The sequence below is a fragment of the Crotalus tigris genome, unplaced genomic scaffold (genome assembly GCF_016545835.1).
Source record: "Crotalus tigris isolate CLP2741 ecotype Arizona unplaced genomic scaffold, ASM1654583v1 scf7180000024433.1590703, whole genome shotgun sequence".
Lineage (NCBI taxonomy): Eukaryota > Metazoa > Chordata > Lepidosauria > Squamata > Viperidae > Crotalus > Crotalus tigris.
Window position 1 is genome coordinate 990645 of NW_024100600.1, and position 17397 is coordinate 1008041.

A 17397-nucleotide genomic window follows, 5' to 3' on the forward strand; every position below is an offset into this window, starting at 1 on the left:
GGGTGTTTCAAAGGATAGGGAGAGGCAAAAAAGAATGTGCAGTCAGGTTCTCATTTCCTACTAGCAATTGCTTTACTTAATAATGTGAGTTGCTGATCCCAACAGTGGTTGCTAAATGAGGACTGCCTGCATTAAATTATAACCTGCATTACTACAGTAAGAGAATCCAGGTGCTGGCCCAGAACCAAGGGAGATTGAGAGTTCTCGTCCCACTGTCGGCATGAAAGCTAGCTGGGTGACTTTGGGCCAGTCACTCTCAGTCTAACCTACCACGCAGGGTTGTTGTTGGGGGAAAAAGAGGAGGAAGGAATATTAGGTATGTTTGCCACCTTGAGTTGTACATGGAAAAAGAAATTGGGATAGAAAACTTTTTTAAAAAAACCTACCTTGATGGAAATTGCCCCAGAAAGGAGATCAGATCCAGAAAGGGCTCCTTCCTGATTCACTGGGGTATTAGGAAATACCAAGCAACCCGATTGGCAAGACTCTGTCACTACAGCTAATATCAATAAAAAGTAATTTTACCTAACCTCCTGCGGAGTTGATTTCCTAAACTGGCCGACTCAGCTGGCCTGCCATGCTACCTCAGGCTCTCTCAGGAGGCTTGTGTCACCTGCCCTCCAGCAGAGCTGTCCAAAGCAGCTCCTCCTTCCGCAGGAAACAGACCCCTCTGGAGGGAAGGAAGCCCTCCGGCGGCATTCCTGCAGGAGTCCCCCTCCCCTTCTCCCCCTCAGCAACTTCGGTGCCTCTCCAATAACAAAGCTGCTTCGGGGAACCGTTTGTGAGTGCCAGCTGACACAATCACCCATCCAGCTTTGCAAACCGCAGTACAGCTCCTGCTTCCTAGAGTTTGTTTATTTAAGCCAGCATTAAAACAATTGACAACATTCACTTTTCATTTACAAACAAAAAACAAAAAAAAAAGAGGCAAAGAGAATTTTTCTTAGTGTTGGAGAATTCACTGCTCTGTAAAAAATGTTCCAGGGAAGATGATCATAATCTCTGGCCCTCCTGGCTCAGAGGAGCAAGGCAGCTGAAGGCCTCGGCCTGGAGCGATTGAGGAGGGGAAAGGAGAAATATACACTTAATGCCAACTGTGGAGAGGAAATACTTGCTTGCCACCCCAAGCCTGGTTTGTACAAGAAAATTGAATTCTCAAGGAAGGAGGGATTTGGCTCTCATTTACACACACACACACACACACACACACACTTTCTATACAAGGATGTCCCAATGCTTTTAAGTCGTAGTAATGGAGGGAGCTCAAACGCCAGTCAGGCAAAAGGACGATGCTCTCCTGAAGCTGGGATGTTTGGAGGAAAGGGCTACTCCATACCCAGGCAGACATTCCCCTCACCCCCCCCCTATGACAAGCTGTGGGGCGCATGCATGAAGGCCAAGGGGGAGCAGGCCCACTGTTTTCAAAGGTCACTTTGTGGTGTGTAAATTCAAGGCAGGTTCCAGAGCTGCTAGGAAAAGGGACATACCCATCTTCCTGGCAGCATCTTCCCAGTTTGCAAGTGGCCTGTTCCCCCCACTCCATCCCATAAGAAGGAAAAGAGAACGGGGCAGGAACTGACCTCAGGAGGAACAATCAGCACACTGGAATCTACGCATGCAGCACCAGGGCTGTTCCTGGCCCTCTTAGGAAGGCTAACTCCCCCGAGAGCCGTGCTCCCACCCTGGCAAGCTCTGTATGCTCAGGTTCCTCTCAACAGGCCAAAAAAGAGGAGGAGGAGGAGAAGGAAGGTGGGAAGTGCAGACTGGAAGGAGAAACTGTTGGGAAAGGCAGGGCATCCATTCCAGGAGAGACCTTTGCCAAGGACAAGGCATGCTCACACAGAGCCTTGCTGTCACCATGGCTTCTTTAGAAGTAGCTATTGTTGCTGGATGAGGAGCAGGTCCACACCGGGTACAGCAGGCCCGCAGGACTAGACAGGCCTCCCTACCCTTGAAGACGTTGGTCAGAGGGCTGGAAGGCCAGGGCCCCAGGCAGAATCATAAGAGAACAAATCATAAGAGAACAAGGCAGGAGCAACTGTCTGCGAGGGTGCGGGAGAATTAATTCCGTAAGGCAGCCAACCTGAAAATGTGAGAGGAAGAACATTAATGCAGGAAAAGCAAAATTCAGAAGAGCTACCAAAAAGAGCTATTCGGGACTCAGCCCTCCAGGCTTTCTAGAAGACCACTGAAGATAGATTCCAGCTATGACATTTCTAGATGTCGAATTGTTTCTAAACAAAGAGCATCCCATGGCCTTGAGCAGGCTTAGACTGTCTTGAGAGCTTCCCTTTCAACTTTAGCCTTTTCTTCTAATACTTCTGATCTGCCTCCCTCTTGTGAACACACAATGTAATTTCAGCTAATTAAGGATGAACTCAGGCTGCAGATGTGTGTAACGCTTAGCCAGGATTTCTTTCAATTCTGGTTTTCTGACCAAGCCACAATGGCCTGGTTAATATCTAATGCCAACCATAATGGACGTGTTCCCAATGGAGTTTTTCTGGAAGGCCCTGCTGATAAGTCTTGCCGCCACCAGCAGGTGCACGACTGGGCCAGCTACATCTCTGGCATCACTGAGCGAGGCGGATCTCCCAGGATGCGCCATGGCCAGAAGCAGGAAAGCTAACAACACAGCCCCTGAGCAGCAGCAAACCTTGGGGGATAGAAGCCCTCAGCAGGCCCAGCTTGCCTTCTTCAGTGCGATTCTTGAATGTGGGCTAAGCACATTCAACTGCGTGGCTCTAGATTTATGGGCTGGAAAGAGCTGCCAGCCAGACTGCAGCCAGCCAGAGGTCCAATCCTGTGGGCAGATGGAGGGAAGCAGACTGACCTTCGTGATAGCTGATCCTCCTGTGTACGAGTAGAGCTCTCTCCCATGGCCGAGGCCCCTTCGGGCAGCTGGTTCATCTGATCCATGATCTCCAGGCCATTCTCTTCGGCAATCTGCACTATTAGGCTGTCCACCTGCTCCTGGGGTGTCGTCAAGGTCGTGGCTGAGCTCATGGAGTCCTCCATCACCTGCGGGGACCCAAGGCGGAAGCGTTGTGACAGACTGACAAATGCAAGCAGCAGCAACCAAGATGGGAACAACTGACACCCTGAACAAATCGTATTCCAGAGATCCAGTAATTCACCCACTTCTTGCTAGGAACCTAAGTTAAACCATCCTCCTACTGTCTTCCTTCAACTTCTCTTCAAGCCAGAAATCAAGCATGATCCGGCCACTTTTTTCAAGCAATTTGGGAATGGAAAACGAGGGTGCCTCCTCTTGCTCAACAGCAAAACATCCAGCACAAGGTAGAATACGGAGCTGCATACTCCACTGGCCTGAAATGCAACAGGAGCTGGCAATGGCCAAGCAAAGCCTTAGTCAGCAGATTTAGCTCTGGACTCCTTTTAGTTGTGTTTCAAAGCCTGCTTGATCATAATCTGTGCCCCCTATTTGATCTGGAGTAATTTCTGCCAAGTGGGGAATTCCCCCAGATACCCAAACACTTTCTCACGCATGCAGAGAAGGCAGCAAAGGCTAGAGAAGAATGGGAGAAGGTTCACTGTGAAAATGTGGTTTCCCACCTGCCCAGCTCTGAAGCTCAGCACCCTGTGCAGCACTTACTGAAGTGTGGACATCCAGGTTCTGGACCTGCTGCTCAAACTTATCCATCACAGCCGAAACCTTCTGAAGATCCATGGAGCTGAGAGCTTTGTCCAAGGCTTTGGTCACCTGGGCCATATTCTTGGTTACCTGCAACAGAGTCAGGAATCGTATTCGCTTGAAGGAACCACACCAAGCTAGGGCCAATCCTGGAGAGGAGGGGCCGATGTGACCCTGGAAACAGCAGCCCAGATCAAGACCAACAGAAAAACGTGCACTGGCCAGTCAGTGCGAATCTCCCAAGGAGCCCTGGCTGCATGGTTTCATCCTCTTTTAGTCATGGAAGCCCTGAGGCAGGAAGAAACTCATGGCCATCAAGTCACGTTCAGGCTGAATCTGGGATGCTGGAATCTCATGAGCTGCTGGTGGATAAAGACCAACTGGCAAAGGGGAAATGGGGCAAGAGGAAGCCAAGCGGCCTAATAGGAAATCCAGTCGGTGATGTCTCACATATCAAGATAGTATCACCCCCCCCCCCCAAGAAGTTCAATTGGTTAGGAATGATGGAAGATGTCCACATCTAGAAGACACCAGTTTAGTGCAGATGATCTTTTGTAGCCTTAGACAAAGAAAACTTCTACTTGCTCAAAGGGAGCAAGAAAGGTCGCGTGTTAAAATAAAGCTCCTTACTCCCTTCATGGTCACAGCTGTCTGGACCTTGGAGGCCACGGCATCTACACGGGAAGCCATGCGCAGCCAGTTCAAGCCTTCATTCTTCTTCCGGATGGCGTTTTCTGCATAGACCCGAGCGCATTCCACATTCTTCTGCTGAAGGGCCTGGAGTGCAAGACAAGGAACATCCCTCAGCTTCACAGTTTCTCCAAACAAAATCAAGAGTGGAAGCAAAGGGATCAGATTTCAGTAGTGATGCAGACTGAAGGGAAGAAATTCTAGAAGTTCAACTGCTTCAAAAATGAGGAAGAAAAATAGGGGGATGGAAGGGAAAAAGAGGGAGGGTCCTCAAGCTCAGAAACACATGGGAGATCCAGAGCAGAGATGCTCAAGCTAAAGAGAGGGAGAAAGGACCTGCAGATGGTCTTTAACACCAAAGACTCAAAAGATTAGAAGCTTGATGGGTAACAAAAGTGGAGCAGCCCAAAGGCTTGAAGTCAGCAGAAAGTCCAGCCTTCTCAACAGAGAAACAACTCATTTTTCAAGAGTTATCACCGCCCGTTACTCCCAACCTTGGCATTCAGGCCCCTCACCTTCTTGACTTTGGCTTGTTCTGTTTTGGAGTCCTTTTCTGCCTTCTTGGCAAGCTTCTCCAGCTGCTTGGCTGTAAACTAGAGAGAGGCAGATGTTCAGCAGGCCTGTCAGCAAGAGCAGTCACCCAGCCTCAGTTCCTGCTTCCTCTGGAGTAGAGGAAGGTCACGGTCCCATAGAAAGTCAATCAAGTTTTAAAAGTCGGGGATATGTGCTGAAGGCATGATGGATAGAGAGGAGGCCATTTACTTACTCAGCTAAGCCTGCTATAGCTCCAAGTGGCATCAGAGAAGCAGCCATTCCCAGATTTCTTGACAAAATCAGATTAGAAATTGTTCTGCTACAAAAGCCAGACATTCTCTGCCCAAGGAGGAGAGTGTTTCCTAACCAGAGTGTTTATTGTGAAAGGGGTTGATTGTCTGTTAATTTTGCTACAAGAATTCTGATTTTAAGCTCTAAGGAAAGCGCCTTTCATGGCACAAGCACTCACCTTTAACTGAAAGAGCGTATCTGTGAAGAGAAAAATGAGAGTAGTTGGAAGATTTAAGGATAAAGGGAATCTTCAAAAGAAAAGGCAGATTTTAGGAAACTGATTCACAACATCCCTTCTGACCAAATTTGGTGCACTCCACAAAATGTTTCCATAGATTTATTAGAGGCTAAGAATATGAAAGTAAATAATTAGTTCTTAATGTTTTTTATATCCGTTACTATTTCTCAGTTCTGCAATATCTTGGTACTTATCCCTTTGGTCGCTTATGAGCAGTCGCAGCAAAGGTGGCCGAGGACCTTACACGACCTAATTCAAACCTCATTTTACATTCTCAAATTCAGTTTCGGGGAGGAGGGGGCGTCTTTGCTTGCCTTTCGTCTCACCTTTTCTACCGGGGCTCCTGCTGGGCCGCCCAGCCCCCCCTCCTGCCTGTGCGGGGTCACCCCTGGGGCTTCCGGAGCTGAGGGCGGGCTAGACCCGCGTCGCCCCGGTGCCGGTTTAACGCCTCGACCACGATGCCGCACGGCCTGCCCTCTTTCTTCGCCCGGCCGCCCAGCTTCCCTTCGCCACTTCCTGGTTTCTCTTTGGCGTGAGGAAGGGAGGGGGCTCCCGGGGCGAACCCCCTTCCTCCCCCTCGCCCCCCCCTCAACACTCCCGCCTGGGCGGCCCGAGGAAGCCCCTCCGCCCGTTCCATCGCTCACCACCTTCCCGGGCCGAGGCCGCCAGTCAGCCGCAGCTGAGATGACGGGACGTGGCGTCCCCACCCTGCCCCTCCCCCCGTATGGGCGAGACCCCGACGCCTTTCCGCGCCCCGGGAGGAGACCCCTCACCATCCATCCCGGCTGAAGTCCTCGCCCGCCTTTCCTTGCCAGAACTTCCGGGTTCCGGAGACACTACTTCCGGCTTCCTTCCGCTCTGGAGAGGCCCGTCCCTCACTGAGGCGGGGCCTTGGGCGCGCAGGCGTCGTCCTGCCAAACGAGAGGGCAACAAAAGGATCACGTGCCTGGGGCCGCGGTTGCCGCGGCAACGAAGAGCTCGGGTGTTGCAGAGTTTATAGCTCGCCTCCGTCTTGTTTGTATTTTATTTTATTAAAAGGGCGCTACTATAATTCTCGGGCGGTTAATAAGGTTAATTGTTATGCAGTTCAAAGCATCTTTCCCCAGGGTCAAGGCTGGAACTATAGGATCCCCGGGATCTGCCAGGAGCAGATTCAGCATCTCTTCGCCATCATCTACATCCAGGCATCTTTAGGGCTCCACAGCCACTCAGTGCACCTGTTCATCCTGCAGATGTATTTTAACCTGAGGCAGAGTTTGCTTCTGTGTGCCTGGAATTCCCTGTCACACATCTCAGTCTGCGTCAGTGTTCTATTCTGACACTCCTCTGATGCATCATTTTACATTGTAATGATGATGATGATGACTCTTTATATGAGGAATTAGGCTGCAACTTTCTGTATTTCCAGATATGTGAAAGACATCTGACATTTCCATACACGTAATGCCTCACATTTGCAAATTGCTCATCCCTTGGAAACTTGCAGTGTCAGTGGAGAGGGTCCCACTGATTGCTTGCTCTTCAAAATACCAAAAATAATTCTCCAAGTCTCCACTTTTATTCACTTTATGGAGTTCCTGATGTCCTATCATGATTAGAGGAGGGCTTTGTCTGGAATTGACAGAAGTTAAAAAGCCTTTGATCTGCCCAGCCACCCGTCTTTTTAACAGCCTTCTAATCTGGAGTCAGAGAAAGCCGTTTCCAGTTATAAAATACAATGTTTCCTTAAAAGCAATAGATCACTGACAGGAAACTGGAAAAGGCCCTGGAATTTAGCATCTCTGCCTGGCCAGGAAGATCTCTGCTTGATAAAGAAGATAACAAACAGAATATTTCTTCTAACCATCAAAACAATATTTCCTGCTTTCCCATAGTCATAAAAACATATTTCACTCACTTCAAAGGCTAAAAAATGTATATAAAGCTTGCTGGTGTGCCAGTCTGCTGTCAGCTGTTCCAGAAACAAGCTTTGCATAGTTTGTCACCCAAATAAAATAAAGAACCTTATTCCCAAGGAGCTGCTTTTTGCGTCTTCTTTCCTCGGAGAAAGGAACCCAGGAAATTCTCCCAACAGAATGCAAGAACTCCAGGCAGCTTTAGCACCTCCCTGTTAGAAAATGGAGCCTGCCTTCTCTCTTGCTCTCCCAGCCTTCTATTGACCATCAGTAGTAAGAAGCATTTTTATATTTCCTCCTTAAAATTGCCAAGAAGAAAAGGGTGAAAGGGTTATCACGAAGATCATCGCTGGGCCTTCTGATGAGCTCCCTGACACCAGGACCATCCAGGAGGCCCAAGATCATGGCTTGTGCACTGTGCATTCCAGGCCCAGCACAGCGGAAGAGCTCGTTGGAAGAGCAAAGACCAGGGAGTGCTGAAGACAGTCAGGAGACTGACAGCCCAGCCCCAGAGCCCCCCTCAATAAATGGAAATCCACCTCCATGGCCACACGTGGAGGCAGGGGATGAGGAATGGCAAAGCTTAGCTAGGTGTAAATGAGGGAGCTGTAACTTCTCTTCCAAATAGGCGTAAGTGTTAAATGCCAGTCACTAACAGATATGTATCTGCATGGGCAAATTAATACTGTGAATATAATTTTAGGGGCAGTCCTATTTTTAGAATTTCTTTACTTCCTAAAGTGGGTAAGGCTGCTCCATCAGAGAGCTGGGATGGAGGAATGGTGCTGGGATCAAGAGGTGATCCCTGCTTTTGAGGAAAGAAGGAAAAGACCCACTGTCTGCGGGGGCGGGGGCGGGAGGATGGTGCCTCTCTCTGAAAGAGAAGCCTTCCCAGTCCAACTGCCCAGGGCAACGGCTGCCCAGTTCCCAATCGCCCCGTTTTGGAGAGGCGGGTGGAGTGTCAGCTGCGGGGAACTGAGCGACCCCTCCCGGCTGGCAGGCGGGGCCAGGCAGGGGCGAGCCAGCAGCCTTGCTCGGCCTGTGCGGAAGCAGGCGGGACAAAGGGAAGAGCATGGCGGAGCAGGAGCCGGAGCCTCTGCGCCTGAAGCGGCTGCACGGCGGCTTCTTCGCTGTGCCAGCTGCACACCGGGTGAGCGGACCCCGACTACCCGAGCGCCCTTCGCGCTCCACTGCTCAGCCCTCCTTCCCCGCGCCCAGTCGGGCGCCCGCACCTGCCGGGCGCCGGCTCGGTCAGCCTGCATCCGGGACAGAGCTGCCCCCCTTCGCCCCCCTCCCACCGGCTGCTTCCCTAGCCCCGGACCCCCCCCCCGCCCCGCCCTATCCGGGCAGCAGAAACCGCTTCTCACCGGCTCTCCTTTCAGCTGGGAAGATGCCGGAGCGTCAAGGAGTTTGAGAAGCTCAACCGGATCGGGGAAGGGACCTACGGCATCGTGTGTGAGTCCGGCCTTGGGATCTGCCCGCCGGGCTGGGAAGTGGTCGGGGCAGTGCCCGCCCTGGCTCCCTGGGCGACCCAGGTTGGGCCTGGACAGGCTTCAGAATCCCCCCTCCCCCCGTGCCGCCCGCTGCTCCAGGGAAAGAGCGCTTACTGGCTTGGGATGTTACCGGGAGCCCAAATCTCTGTGAAGCAGGCCAGCTCCAAGAGACGGGATGAGGCTGGCTGGGGGAAGGGTCAGAGTCGTTCCTTTGTGAAATGCGCTCCGTGGGATCTGGAGGGGAGGGTCGGGGCTTCCTGGGAACCTTGGCTGTCTTGCTGTTTCAGATCGTGCCCGAGATACACAGACGGGCGAGATTGTGGCTCTGAAGAAAGTGCGGATGGACAAAGAAAAAGATGGTGAGCAGAATGGGCTCCTCGCAGGCCTGGCCTGGGGAGTAGCCCCAGCAGCACCCATCTTAGCTGGATCCTCTCCCCCACAGGGATCCCCATCAGCAGCCTGCGAGAAATCACCCTGCTGCTGAAGCTCCAACACCCCAACATTGTGGAGCTGAAGGAGGTGGTGGTCGGCAATCACCTGGAGAGGTAATTCCCTGGGCAGATGGGCAAAGAGTCTCCTTGCTGCCCTCTTACCTAGCCAGGAGTTGGCGCTCTCTGCCCTGGGCTTGGGGGGACAGCAGGTCCACCTGATGGGGGGAAAGTGCAAACATTGCAGAAAGTGCGGAGTGGAGGTGGGAGCAGCACGGGGGGGGGGGATTCTCCTTCGCTCTTTAAGCAGAGGAAGAAGCAAAGGGAAGCCTCCTGCCTGTCCTTGGGGCTCTTGGAGCAGGGTTCCTCTCCTGGCGGCTGCAAGAGTCCTGCCTGCCTCAATTCCCCTTGCAGCATTTTCTTGGTGATGGGCTACTGTGAGCAGGACCTGGCCAGCCTCCTTGAAAACATGCAGGCTCCCTTCTCAGAAGCCCAGGTGTGTCCGCGGGGAAGGTGCAGCGGTTGCGCTTTGTAGTGGTAATACCACACTGGAGGGGAGGCCAGATGGTTGGGGGAATGGCTTTCATCCCAAATACAGGTAGTCCTCTACTTACGACCACAAGTGAGCCCAAAATTTATGTTGCTAAGTGAGACATTTGTTAAGTGAGTTTTGCCCCATTTTACAACTTTCTTCCCACAATTGTTAAGTGAATCACTGCAGCTGTTAAGTTAGTAACCCAGCTGTTAAGTGAACTTGGCTTCCCCATGGATTTTGCCTGTCAAGAAGATCACAAAAGGGGATCCTGTAGCCCCTCTGGGACACTGCAATTTTAATAAATATGAACCAGTCGGCAAGCTGATCCAAATTTTGATCAGATGACTATAGAGATGCTGCAATGGTCGTAAATGTGAAAAACGGTTGTAAGTCACATTTTTCAGTGCCATTGTAACTTTGAACGGTCACTAAATGAACTGTTGTAAGTCAAGGCCTGCCTGTAGCTGTCCCAACGTTTAGAACTGGGCCAATATGGCAGGGAGGTGCATGTTCCAGTGTATGCAAGGTATTAACAGAGGGCATTGCCTGGTACACTGGCAAGAGCCAGAGCTTTCAAAATGGAGATAAAATACAAGAAAATGACAGAATAAACCCAACTAAAAACAACAGTGGGGCGAGCATCTGAAAAGCGCATTTTAAAACTTCACTTGATGCTCCAAAGTCTGCAGTGCAGAGGAACCTTTGGGGAAAGGGTGGTGTCAAGACACAGCCTGGCACATTGACATGCGATCTGCTTTGTCTGAATGGGCCTAATTTGTTCACACATTCCCAAACATGGTTTGCCTGGTGTGGGACAGGGTGACTGGCACAATGTATGTGATGCACGCGCAGTTTCTTAACAAAAGCTGCTCCTGCTGGCATCCAGCACAGGACAGGTGGTCAGAGGCCTTTGTTTGCCCACCTCCCTACAGGTGAAGTGCATCATTCTCCAGGTTCTCCATGGTCTTCAGTACCTGCACAACAACTTCATCATCCACAGGTGAGAAGGGCAGGGATGGGTCAAGCAGGAGCAGGGAGCGGTGCTAGCACTGGTGGCCTGAACTCGACATGCCCAGCCCCCCCCCAGCCTTCTACATACCTGTGTTTTGTCAACTAACAGGGACCTCAAGGTGTCCAACTTACTCATGACCGACAAAGGTTGTGTGAAGACAGGTGAGTCTTTGGCGACAGCATTTCAAGTGCCACATGCTCAACTCAGTTGCTGGAGGTATAAAACAGCAAGTCCCCTGACCTCTCTGTGCTGTCTTCTTCTGCAGCGGACTTTGGGCTGGCTCGTGCTTACAGGGTTCCCCTGAATCCGATGACTCCAAAAGTGGTGACACTGTGGTGAGTTGGTTCGACCTCTTTCCCCGGGAGCACCTCTGGCCCCCTTCCAATACAAGCAGGCTGGGCATTGGGTGGCTCTGAAAACTCTCCTGTCCGGAGTGCCCTCACTCTTTCCTTCCCCTTCCAGGTACCGGGCTCCTGAGCTCCTCCTAGGCACGACCACACAGACCACGGCCATCGACATGTGGTGAGGAAAAAAGACCCCCAACCTCTCCAAGCGCTGGGTGGGCTGCGGCTGAGGGGGAGGTGAGCTGAAACTTTTCTATAGGGCTGCATTGCAGGAGTCTGAAGAGCAAAGCGGAGTGTGCCCAGGGGGGCTGCTGGATGAGGGCCTCGACACTAACCCTGCGTCTGCCCTGTAGGGCGGTGGGCTGCATCTTGGCGGAATTGCTGGCCCATAAGCCTCTGCTGCCTGGGAGCTCCGAGATACAGCAGGTTGATCTGATTGTGCGTCTGCTGGGCACTCCAAACGAGACCATCTGGCCTGTGAGTCCTTTCCACCCGCTGCTCTTCCTTCCTTTGTGCACCGTCTCTGCTCCGGTGTTCACAATGAAAACACAATTCCACATCACAGTTTCTTTGGCTTGCCTTAGCATGCGGGCTGAGGAATTCTGGGAGTTGAAGTCCACGCCTCTTAAAGTGACCAGATAATGTCTCTCTGAGCTAAGCTGCAGGTGGCAGCCAAAGGTTCGCTTCCGGGTGTGTCCCCCCCCCTTTTCCAGGGCTTCTCCAAGCTGCCCCTGGTGAGCCAATATACCCTCCGCAAGCAGCCCTACAACAACCTGAAGCACAAGTTTGCGTGGCTGTCCGAGGCCGGACTCCGGCTACTGAACTTGCTCTTCATGTTCGATCCCAAGAAAAGGTAAGTGGCCTTGCCTGCCCTGAATCCTTTTGGGGGGAGCCACCCCAGCAGACTACCAGCTGTCCAGTTAAGCTGAAAATCTGCCCACTTTGACTGACCCCCCCCCAATTTCACAGGGGCTGCCCCACAGGGAAGATGATGTTGGTTCCTCAGAATGGGGCTATTCGGCTTAGGCCTTCCAGGGAGGGGGCAGCAGAGTTGCTGCAGGTCAGGCTTGGCAAGGAAGGCCAGGAGGGAGAGATCCCTCACTGCCACGTTTCCTTCACAGAGCAACAGCTGGAGACTGCTTGGAGAGCTCTTACTTCAAGGAAAAGCCATGGCGTAAGTGGCCCGAGCCCCCTTCCTGCAGGGCAGGGCCCCCTCCTTCTCCAGGGCCTGAGCCCTCTTTTTTCTTCCAGCCTGCGAACCGGAGCTGATGCCAACTTTCCCCCATCATCGCAACAAGAGGGCTGCCCCGAGCACGGGAGGGGAGTGCCTGGGCAAACGTAGCAGGCCCTGAGATGGTGGCTTGGAGGGCATCTAAAAGGTAGGGCAGGATCACAAAAGAACAGGTGGGTCTTCGCACATGGTATTTTCAGGGATGCCAACACAAACATCAAAAGTAAGTCAAATCAGGGCCAGTTGCTCCGTTAAAAAACTAGATAAAATGTACATTTTAGTTATCTATTCTCTGGTTAAATCTGCTGGGAATGTCTTTTTGAAGAGGGGGGTGTGTGTTTCTGTCTGCCTCATCTGCAATCAGTTCTCCTGTCACTGCCTTCTTTCACCCATGCCTGTTTTCTGCAAAGTGCTTTTCAGGGGCTGGAGATGGCCCAGCGATGGCTGGAGGAAAATGGCTGTGTCCAGGACCCTCTTGCCCTTCGTGGAGACTTGCGTCAGCAGCAAAGCACCATCCCCCTCCTCTTCTGCGCCCTGGAGGGGATCCTCGGTCCCTCTGCCCTGCGGCTAAAGGTTGTAGCTCGGCCTGAACCTCCCAGGAGCAACCAGATCCTTTTCTTCTCTCAGCTCTTGTCAAAAACAAGCAGCTGCTCTGGACGTTGAGAGAACAAGCAAAGCATTCCTGCTGGAGCAGTGAAGAGGGGAGAAAACCTCCAGGCCTGCAACATTTCTGAAACTGCTGCAAGTTAAAGGGCAGGTGGGAACCACCTTCCCCCTGGCAGACCTCAGGATGCCTCCTAGGTTTGGAGTGGGGGCCTCCCAAGGAGCTGCTTCTCGCCCTGGCTCGGCTCCCTGACCACTTTGGAAGAAGGGCCCTCGTTTCAATAAAGACTTTTCTACCAGCCTAAGGACTTCTGGATGCCTTGTCAGTAGGGATATAAGAGATGCCCAGGCCCCAAGTGGCTCCTGTGGGAGATGGGAGGCTGTGCCAAGCCCCAGCAGCTCCATCTCCAGATGCTGCTTTGCCCTTGCCACTCTGCGCACCAGCTGCGTAGGGCGCTGCTCCAGCTGCCTGCTTCCTCTCTGTAAATAGATTACTTGGGGGTAGAAGAGATTCACCTTTCTGCTTCTGAGGATGAAACTCTGGCAGCTCTGCAACTCACAAACGGAGGCCACCCACCTCTCATGCCCAGAGGTAGCAGTAAGGAGCTTTGCCCTCCCTGAGCCCATCTGCCAGAGGGAATTTTGCCAGGGCCCCCCAAAATGGCGCCTGAGCTCACTCTGGAAACAGGAGGTGACCCCTGCAGCCATCACCAGAGAACCGGCTGGTCTCTGCTGCTTTCCAGTCCACTTGGCCAAAGGGGGGGGGGGATAGCTATTAGGCAGGTCCAAGTGAGTGTCTTCTGGAGAGGCCGGAAGCGCTTGACCAGCTGAACAGAGGAAGAGCCTTCCAGCCCTGGAGCCGAGAAGAGTAGACAATGGGAAGGGGTCCAGATAGCTAGAAAATCAGGTAGCTTTTAGTTAAGTTTATTGCAACTGCATCTTTCTTAAGATATCAGCAAAGTCGCCACTACCACAGCGTCCATTCTGGTTTTGTAAAAATGCTGCCAGCAGTTCCCACCTAGCTGGCTGCTTGAGCAGGAGATTCTTCTCTGGCCTCTTCCCTATGCAGTTCACAGAACAAACCAGAGCAGCCTCCGGCCACACAGATCCCAGAATGGGTGAAGGAGAGTGGCCAAATTTTGGAATGTCCAAAAGGGCTTCACAGGAGAGACGTGCCTACAGAAATCCAATCCTAGAAATCAGGGTTCCTGGCCTGAGGTTGCTCCCTACCTGCCACCTCCAGACTTCACAGGCATTGGACTTGTCTTTAATCAAACCTGGACATAGCCATCCTATCTCCTTCCCTTCAATCCTCCATCAACAAGGGCTGCTCTGTTAAAAAAAAAAGGGGGGGGGCTTGCTTTTGACTCAGCCCTGCCACAGGCCAGAGAAGGGAAGCAGACTTGGGGGGCACGATCCTCAAAGGCCTCGCAGGCTGTGGGGCTCTGTGTTCCAAAGCCCAGCCTGGTGTCCCAGTCCTACTGCCAGGGCCCTCCTCCCTCCTGCAGCAGCCTGTCCACCTCTGTTCGTTGCAGCCACAGGCGCTGCTGCTTCTCGCTCTGCAGCTCTTCCACGAGGTGGTGGTGGTTCCGGCAGAGTTGAACCCCGTCGCAGCTGCTGATGTGCAGCAACCGGCAGGTGTTGCAGCAGGAGCAGGGCAGGGCCCCCGGGAGCAGGCAGGAGTGCATCTGATAGTGAGCCGGCTCCGGGCTGAGTCCCTGAGTGCTGCTGTGCAGGCTGGCTGGGCTGAGGTGGAGGCTCCTGGGTTGCCTGGACAGAGGAGAGGCCGGGTAGCTCGTCCCCTGCGAAGAGGGGTCGGAACTCTCGTAGCCCCCCAGGCCAGAGAATAAGAACGAACTCCCCAGCTGAGCAGGGAAGTCCATCTCGGAAGTCCTGCTGAGCTCCCGCCTCAAGGAGATGAAGGAGAAGGAGGTGGTCAGGTCACACTCTTCAGAGCCCAGGAGTCCATTGCCACAGGAAGACTCCCGGCTCCAGGGGGGCTCGCTCCTGCACTCTGCCGGCGGCTGGGGGCTCCGCCTCAGGAGCCTGGGGCTGCCACACACACTGAGAGAGGCGGCTTCCTGGCTTCCAGCAGGCTCCCTGTAGAAGCTGTGCCCTTCGGTGCTCTCACGGTAGAGATCAAGCCCGGCAGCCACGTCCGAGCGAGCCTCACGGCTCCGTGGCCACCGTGTCAGGCTCTGCAGCTTGGCCACACACCGCTCCAGGCTACCCTTGGCCTCCTTTCGAGCCTTCAGCAGCTCATCAGGGGGCACCACCTGCGGCTCCAGTTCTTCCACAATTTTTGCCAGGATCTCGCACTCCACTCTGGCTGCAAAGAAGCAGCAGGCTGCACAGAGCAGGTTGGCACCCGGCGGCAGTCGGGAATTCACCAGGTGCAGACGGTCTTGCTGCACGTAACCCAGTCGTCGAAAGCTCCGAGCAAGGTCGGCTTCTGGCAGGACCCCCTGAAGGACGTGGACGTAGACCCCCGAGAAGGTCTGCAAATAAAGGTATCCATCAGCCCCTGACCCTTCCAAACCCCCTCCTTTGTTGCCTGCCCCATCCCAAAACAGAATTCACCTTAATAGTGGCAAATTCTTTGCGCCAAGGGAAGAAATACAGATTGACTGCGGCCAGCTCCAGCACCTCAAAGGCCCTACCCAGATCCTGGAGGGCCCCTTTCAGGTGCAAGTGTCCCCGCAGGGCAGTGGCCAGCGTGGCCAGGGTGTCCTCCCCATCCAGGCTGCAGTGAAGCTCCGGGTCCTCCAGCAGGTGATGCCACAGCAGCTCTTTCAGGGAGGCATCGCTGCAGGCCCCGACGTGGCCCCGGCGGAAGTCCCTCTCCAGGCACCGGCGATACTCCTCCTGCAGGCCCGCTCCGGGCTTCATCCTGCGGCGGGGAAACGCCTCAGCCCACCTGCCCAGGGCAGCGGGGGAAACAGGAGGGGCAGACGCAGCAGGAGCCGGATGCGCCCCGGCCTTGCAGCGCCTCGGCCGGTCTGAGGCCTGGGAGGAGAGAGCCGCTGACTCCGGCCGAGCGGCAACCCGAGCCAGGCGCAAGAGCCGGGCGGTGGAGAAGCTCCGCCGCTCACCTTCAGGGGCGGGCCGGCCTCTTCCTCCGCCCGCCCGGCAGATGCCCAGACAGGGCAGGCGCCCTCTGGCTCCTGCCCGATGGGCCGAGGGCGCGCGCGAGGAGAGGGGCGCCGGGCCGGGCCAGGCGGGGTGTCCTGCGCTTCGGGGCCGCGCCGGGCGCAAAGCAGAGGCGGAGTAGCCGCCGCAACAAAGGAGGTTGCCGGGGCCGCGGGCAGGCGCCGAGGGGGCGGGCGGAGCAGCGGCCCCTTCCCCGCCCCGCCGGAGGAAGCGCCCGGGCGGCTGGGGCTCGTTGGGCCTTCCCGGCGCCGCACCGGGACCCCGAGACTCTGGCCGCCGCCGCCGCCACGAGTGGCCGGCCGGGCGAGGCGGACTCGAGCCGTGCGGGCCCGGCGCGGGGGCCTCGGGTTGGGGGCCGCGGCGGGGGGGAGAGCGCTGCCCGGGGGCGCCGCTGGGGCGGGTCCGCCGGTTGGGATTCGAACTCGCGCCCCGCCGCTCACCTGCCGATGCCCGCTTGTCGCTCCAGGCCGCTCTCGCTCCGGCGTCCCCGCCGCTTCCGGCCCCGCCCACGCAGGAGGAGGTTGCGTCACACGGGGGACATTAACTCCTTCGGCGCTCGTGGGCGCAGCCGCTCCCGGGGGCGGGGCGTGTCCCGGGAAGGAGGCGCCCGTTCAAGGGGCGGCTCCGCTCGGCGAGGCCCCGCCCTCCCGGCTGAGCGAGGCGGACCTGGAACGGGGAGGACGGCTGCCCGGGTCGCGTCTCCAAATGCGGCGGGCGGCCGCTCAGCAACCGGCCCTCGAACGCAAGAAGGCGGCCAGCCGGAGGGACTTATTCGCCCGAAACCACGGACGTCCTCGCAAGGGGAGGTGATGGCGCGAGGAGGACCCTCACTGCGGAAATGGGGCATCCCGCCTTTGCCACCCGCGCGTGAGATCTTTCAGAGGGCCAGTCTTCGGGCCGAGGCTCCGCTGGTCACGCCGCCGCGCGCCTTGGGACGTGGTCCCAGGGGCAGCAGCCACGGAGCCCCTGCGTCGCACCCCACCCGGGGCTTCGTGCCTGGTTGCAAAGGGGGTTCCGCTTCTGCACCACCCCCCCCCCCCGCTGCAGGATGAGGGGGAAGCCGTCTGTGGGGTGGGATTGCTTCGGCTGCCGAGCCCCCCCTCAGAGTGGCTCCATCCAGCTCTCATCTCTGGGGAAGCCGTCTCCAGGGGCAGCACGGAGGGCCGGCCCTGCAGGTGGTTGCTCAGGGGCTGCTGTTGCAGTAGACCAGCTCCTGAGCAGCCCAAATGACTGCCCCCCATGCCCCTCCCAGGGGAAGCCTGACAGGGCACGGCTGCCCACCCACCACCCCAAGAAGC

General features: G+C 55.1%; 3 protein-coding genes across 5 annotated transcripts; 1 reads left to right on the top strand and 2 right to left on the bottom strand.

The window, feature by feature from the left end:
* Positions 1–814: 814 nt before the first annotated feature.
* On the bottom strand, positions 815–9076 carry CHMP1A (charged multivesicular body protein 1A). The gene is made up of 8 exons (XM_039330888.1): positions 8911–9076; positions 6182–6319; positions 5349–5368; positions 4861–4938; positions 4286–4432; positions 3617–3745; positions 2834–3021; positions 815–2083 (listed from the first exon to the last, which is right to left on the bottom strand). The coding sequence occupies exons 2-8, from the start codon at positions 6186–6188 to the stop codon at positions 2062–2064; spliced, it is 591 nt and encodes a 196-aa protein (XP_039186822.1). The 5' UTR covers positions 6189–6319; positions 8911–9076; the 3' UTR covers positions 815–2061.
* Positions 7785–13254, top strand: CDK10 (cyclin dependent kinase 10). Of its 3 annotated transcripts, XM_039330885.1 has the most exons (14): positions 7798–8453; positions 8686–8758; positions 9084–9155; positions 9239–9341; positions 9639–9720; positions 10692–10759; positions 10880–10932; positions 11037–11106; positions 11234–11293; positions 11469–11592; positions 11829–11968; positions 12237–12289; positions 12367–12494; positions 12757–13254. In XM_039330885.1, the coding sequence occupies exons 1-13, from the start codon at positions 8376–8378 to the stop codon at positions 12465–12467; spliced, it is 1077 nt and encodes a 358-aa protein (XP_039186819.1). In that variant the 5' UTR covers positions 7798–8375; the 3' UTR covers positions 12468–12494; positions 12757–13254. The 3 variants fall into 3 exon arrangements, with proteins under 3 accessions (XP_039186821.1, XP_039186820.1, XP_039186819.1); XM_039330886.1 differs by having other exon boundaries at positions 7796–8453; positions 12367–13254; XM_039330887.1 differs by lacking the exons at positions 12237–12289; positions 12367–12494; positions 12757–13254 and having other exon boundaries at positions 7785–8453; positions 11700–11964.
* A 603-nt stretch (positions 13255–13857) lies between these two features.
* SPATA2L (spermatogenesis associated 2 like) lies at positions 13858–17272 on the bottom strand. The gene is made up of 3 exons (XM_039330882.1): positions 16540–17272; positions 15530–15839; positions 13858–15447 (listed from the first exon to the last, which is right to left on the bottom strand). The coding sequence occupies exons 2-3, from the start codon at positions 15836–15838 to the stop codon at positions 14428–14430; spliced, it is 1329 nt and encodes a 442-aa protein (XP_039186816.1). The 5' UTR covers position 15839; positions 16540–17272; the 3' UTR covers positions 13858–14427.
* Between the last annotated feature and the right edge of the window lie 125 nt (positions 17273–17397).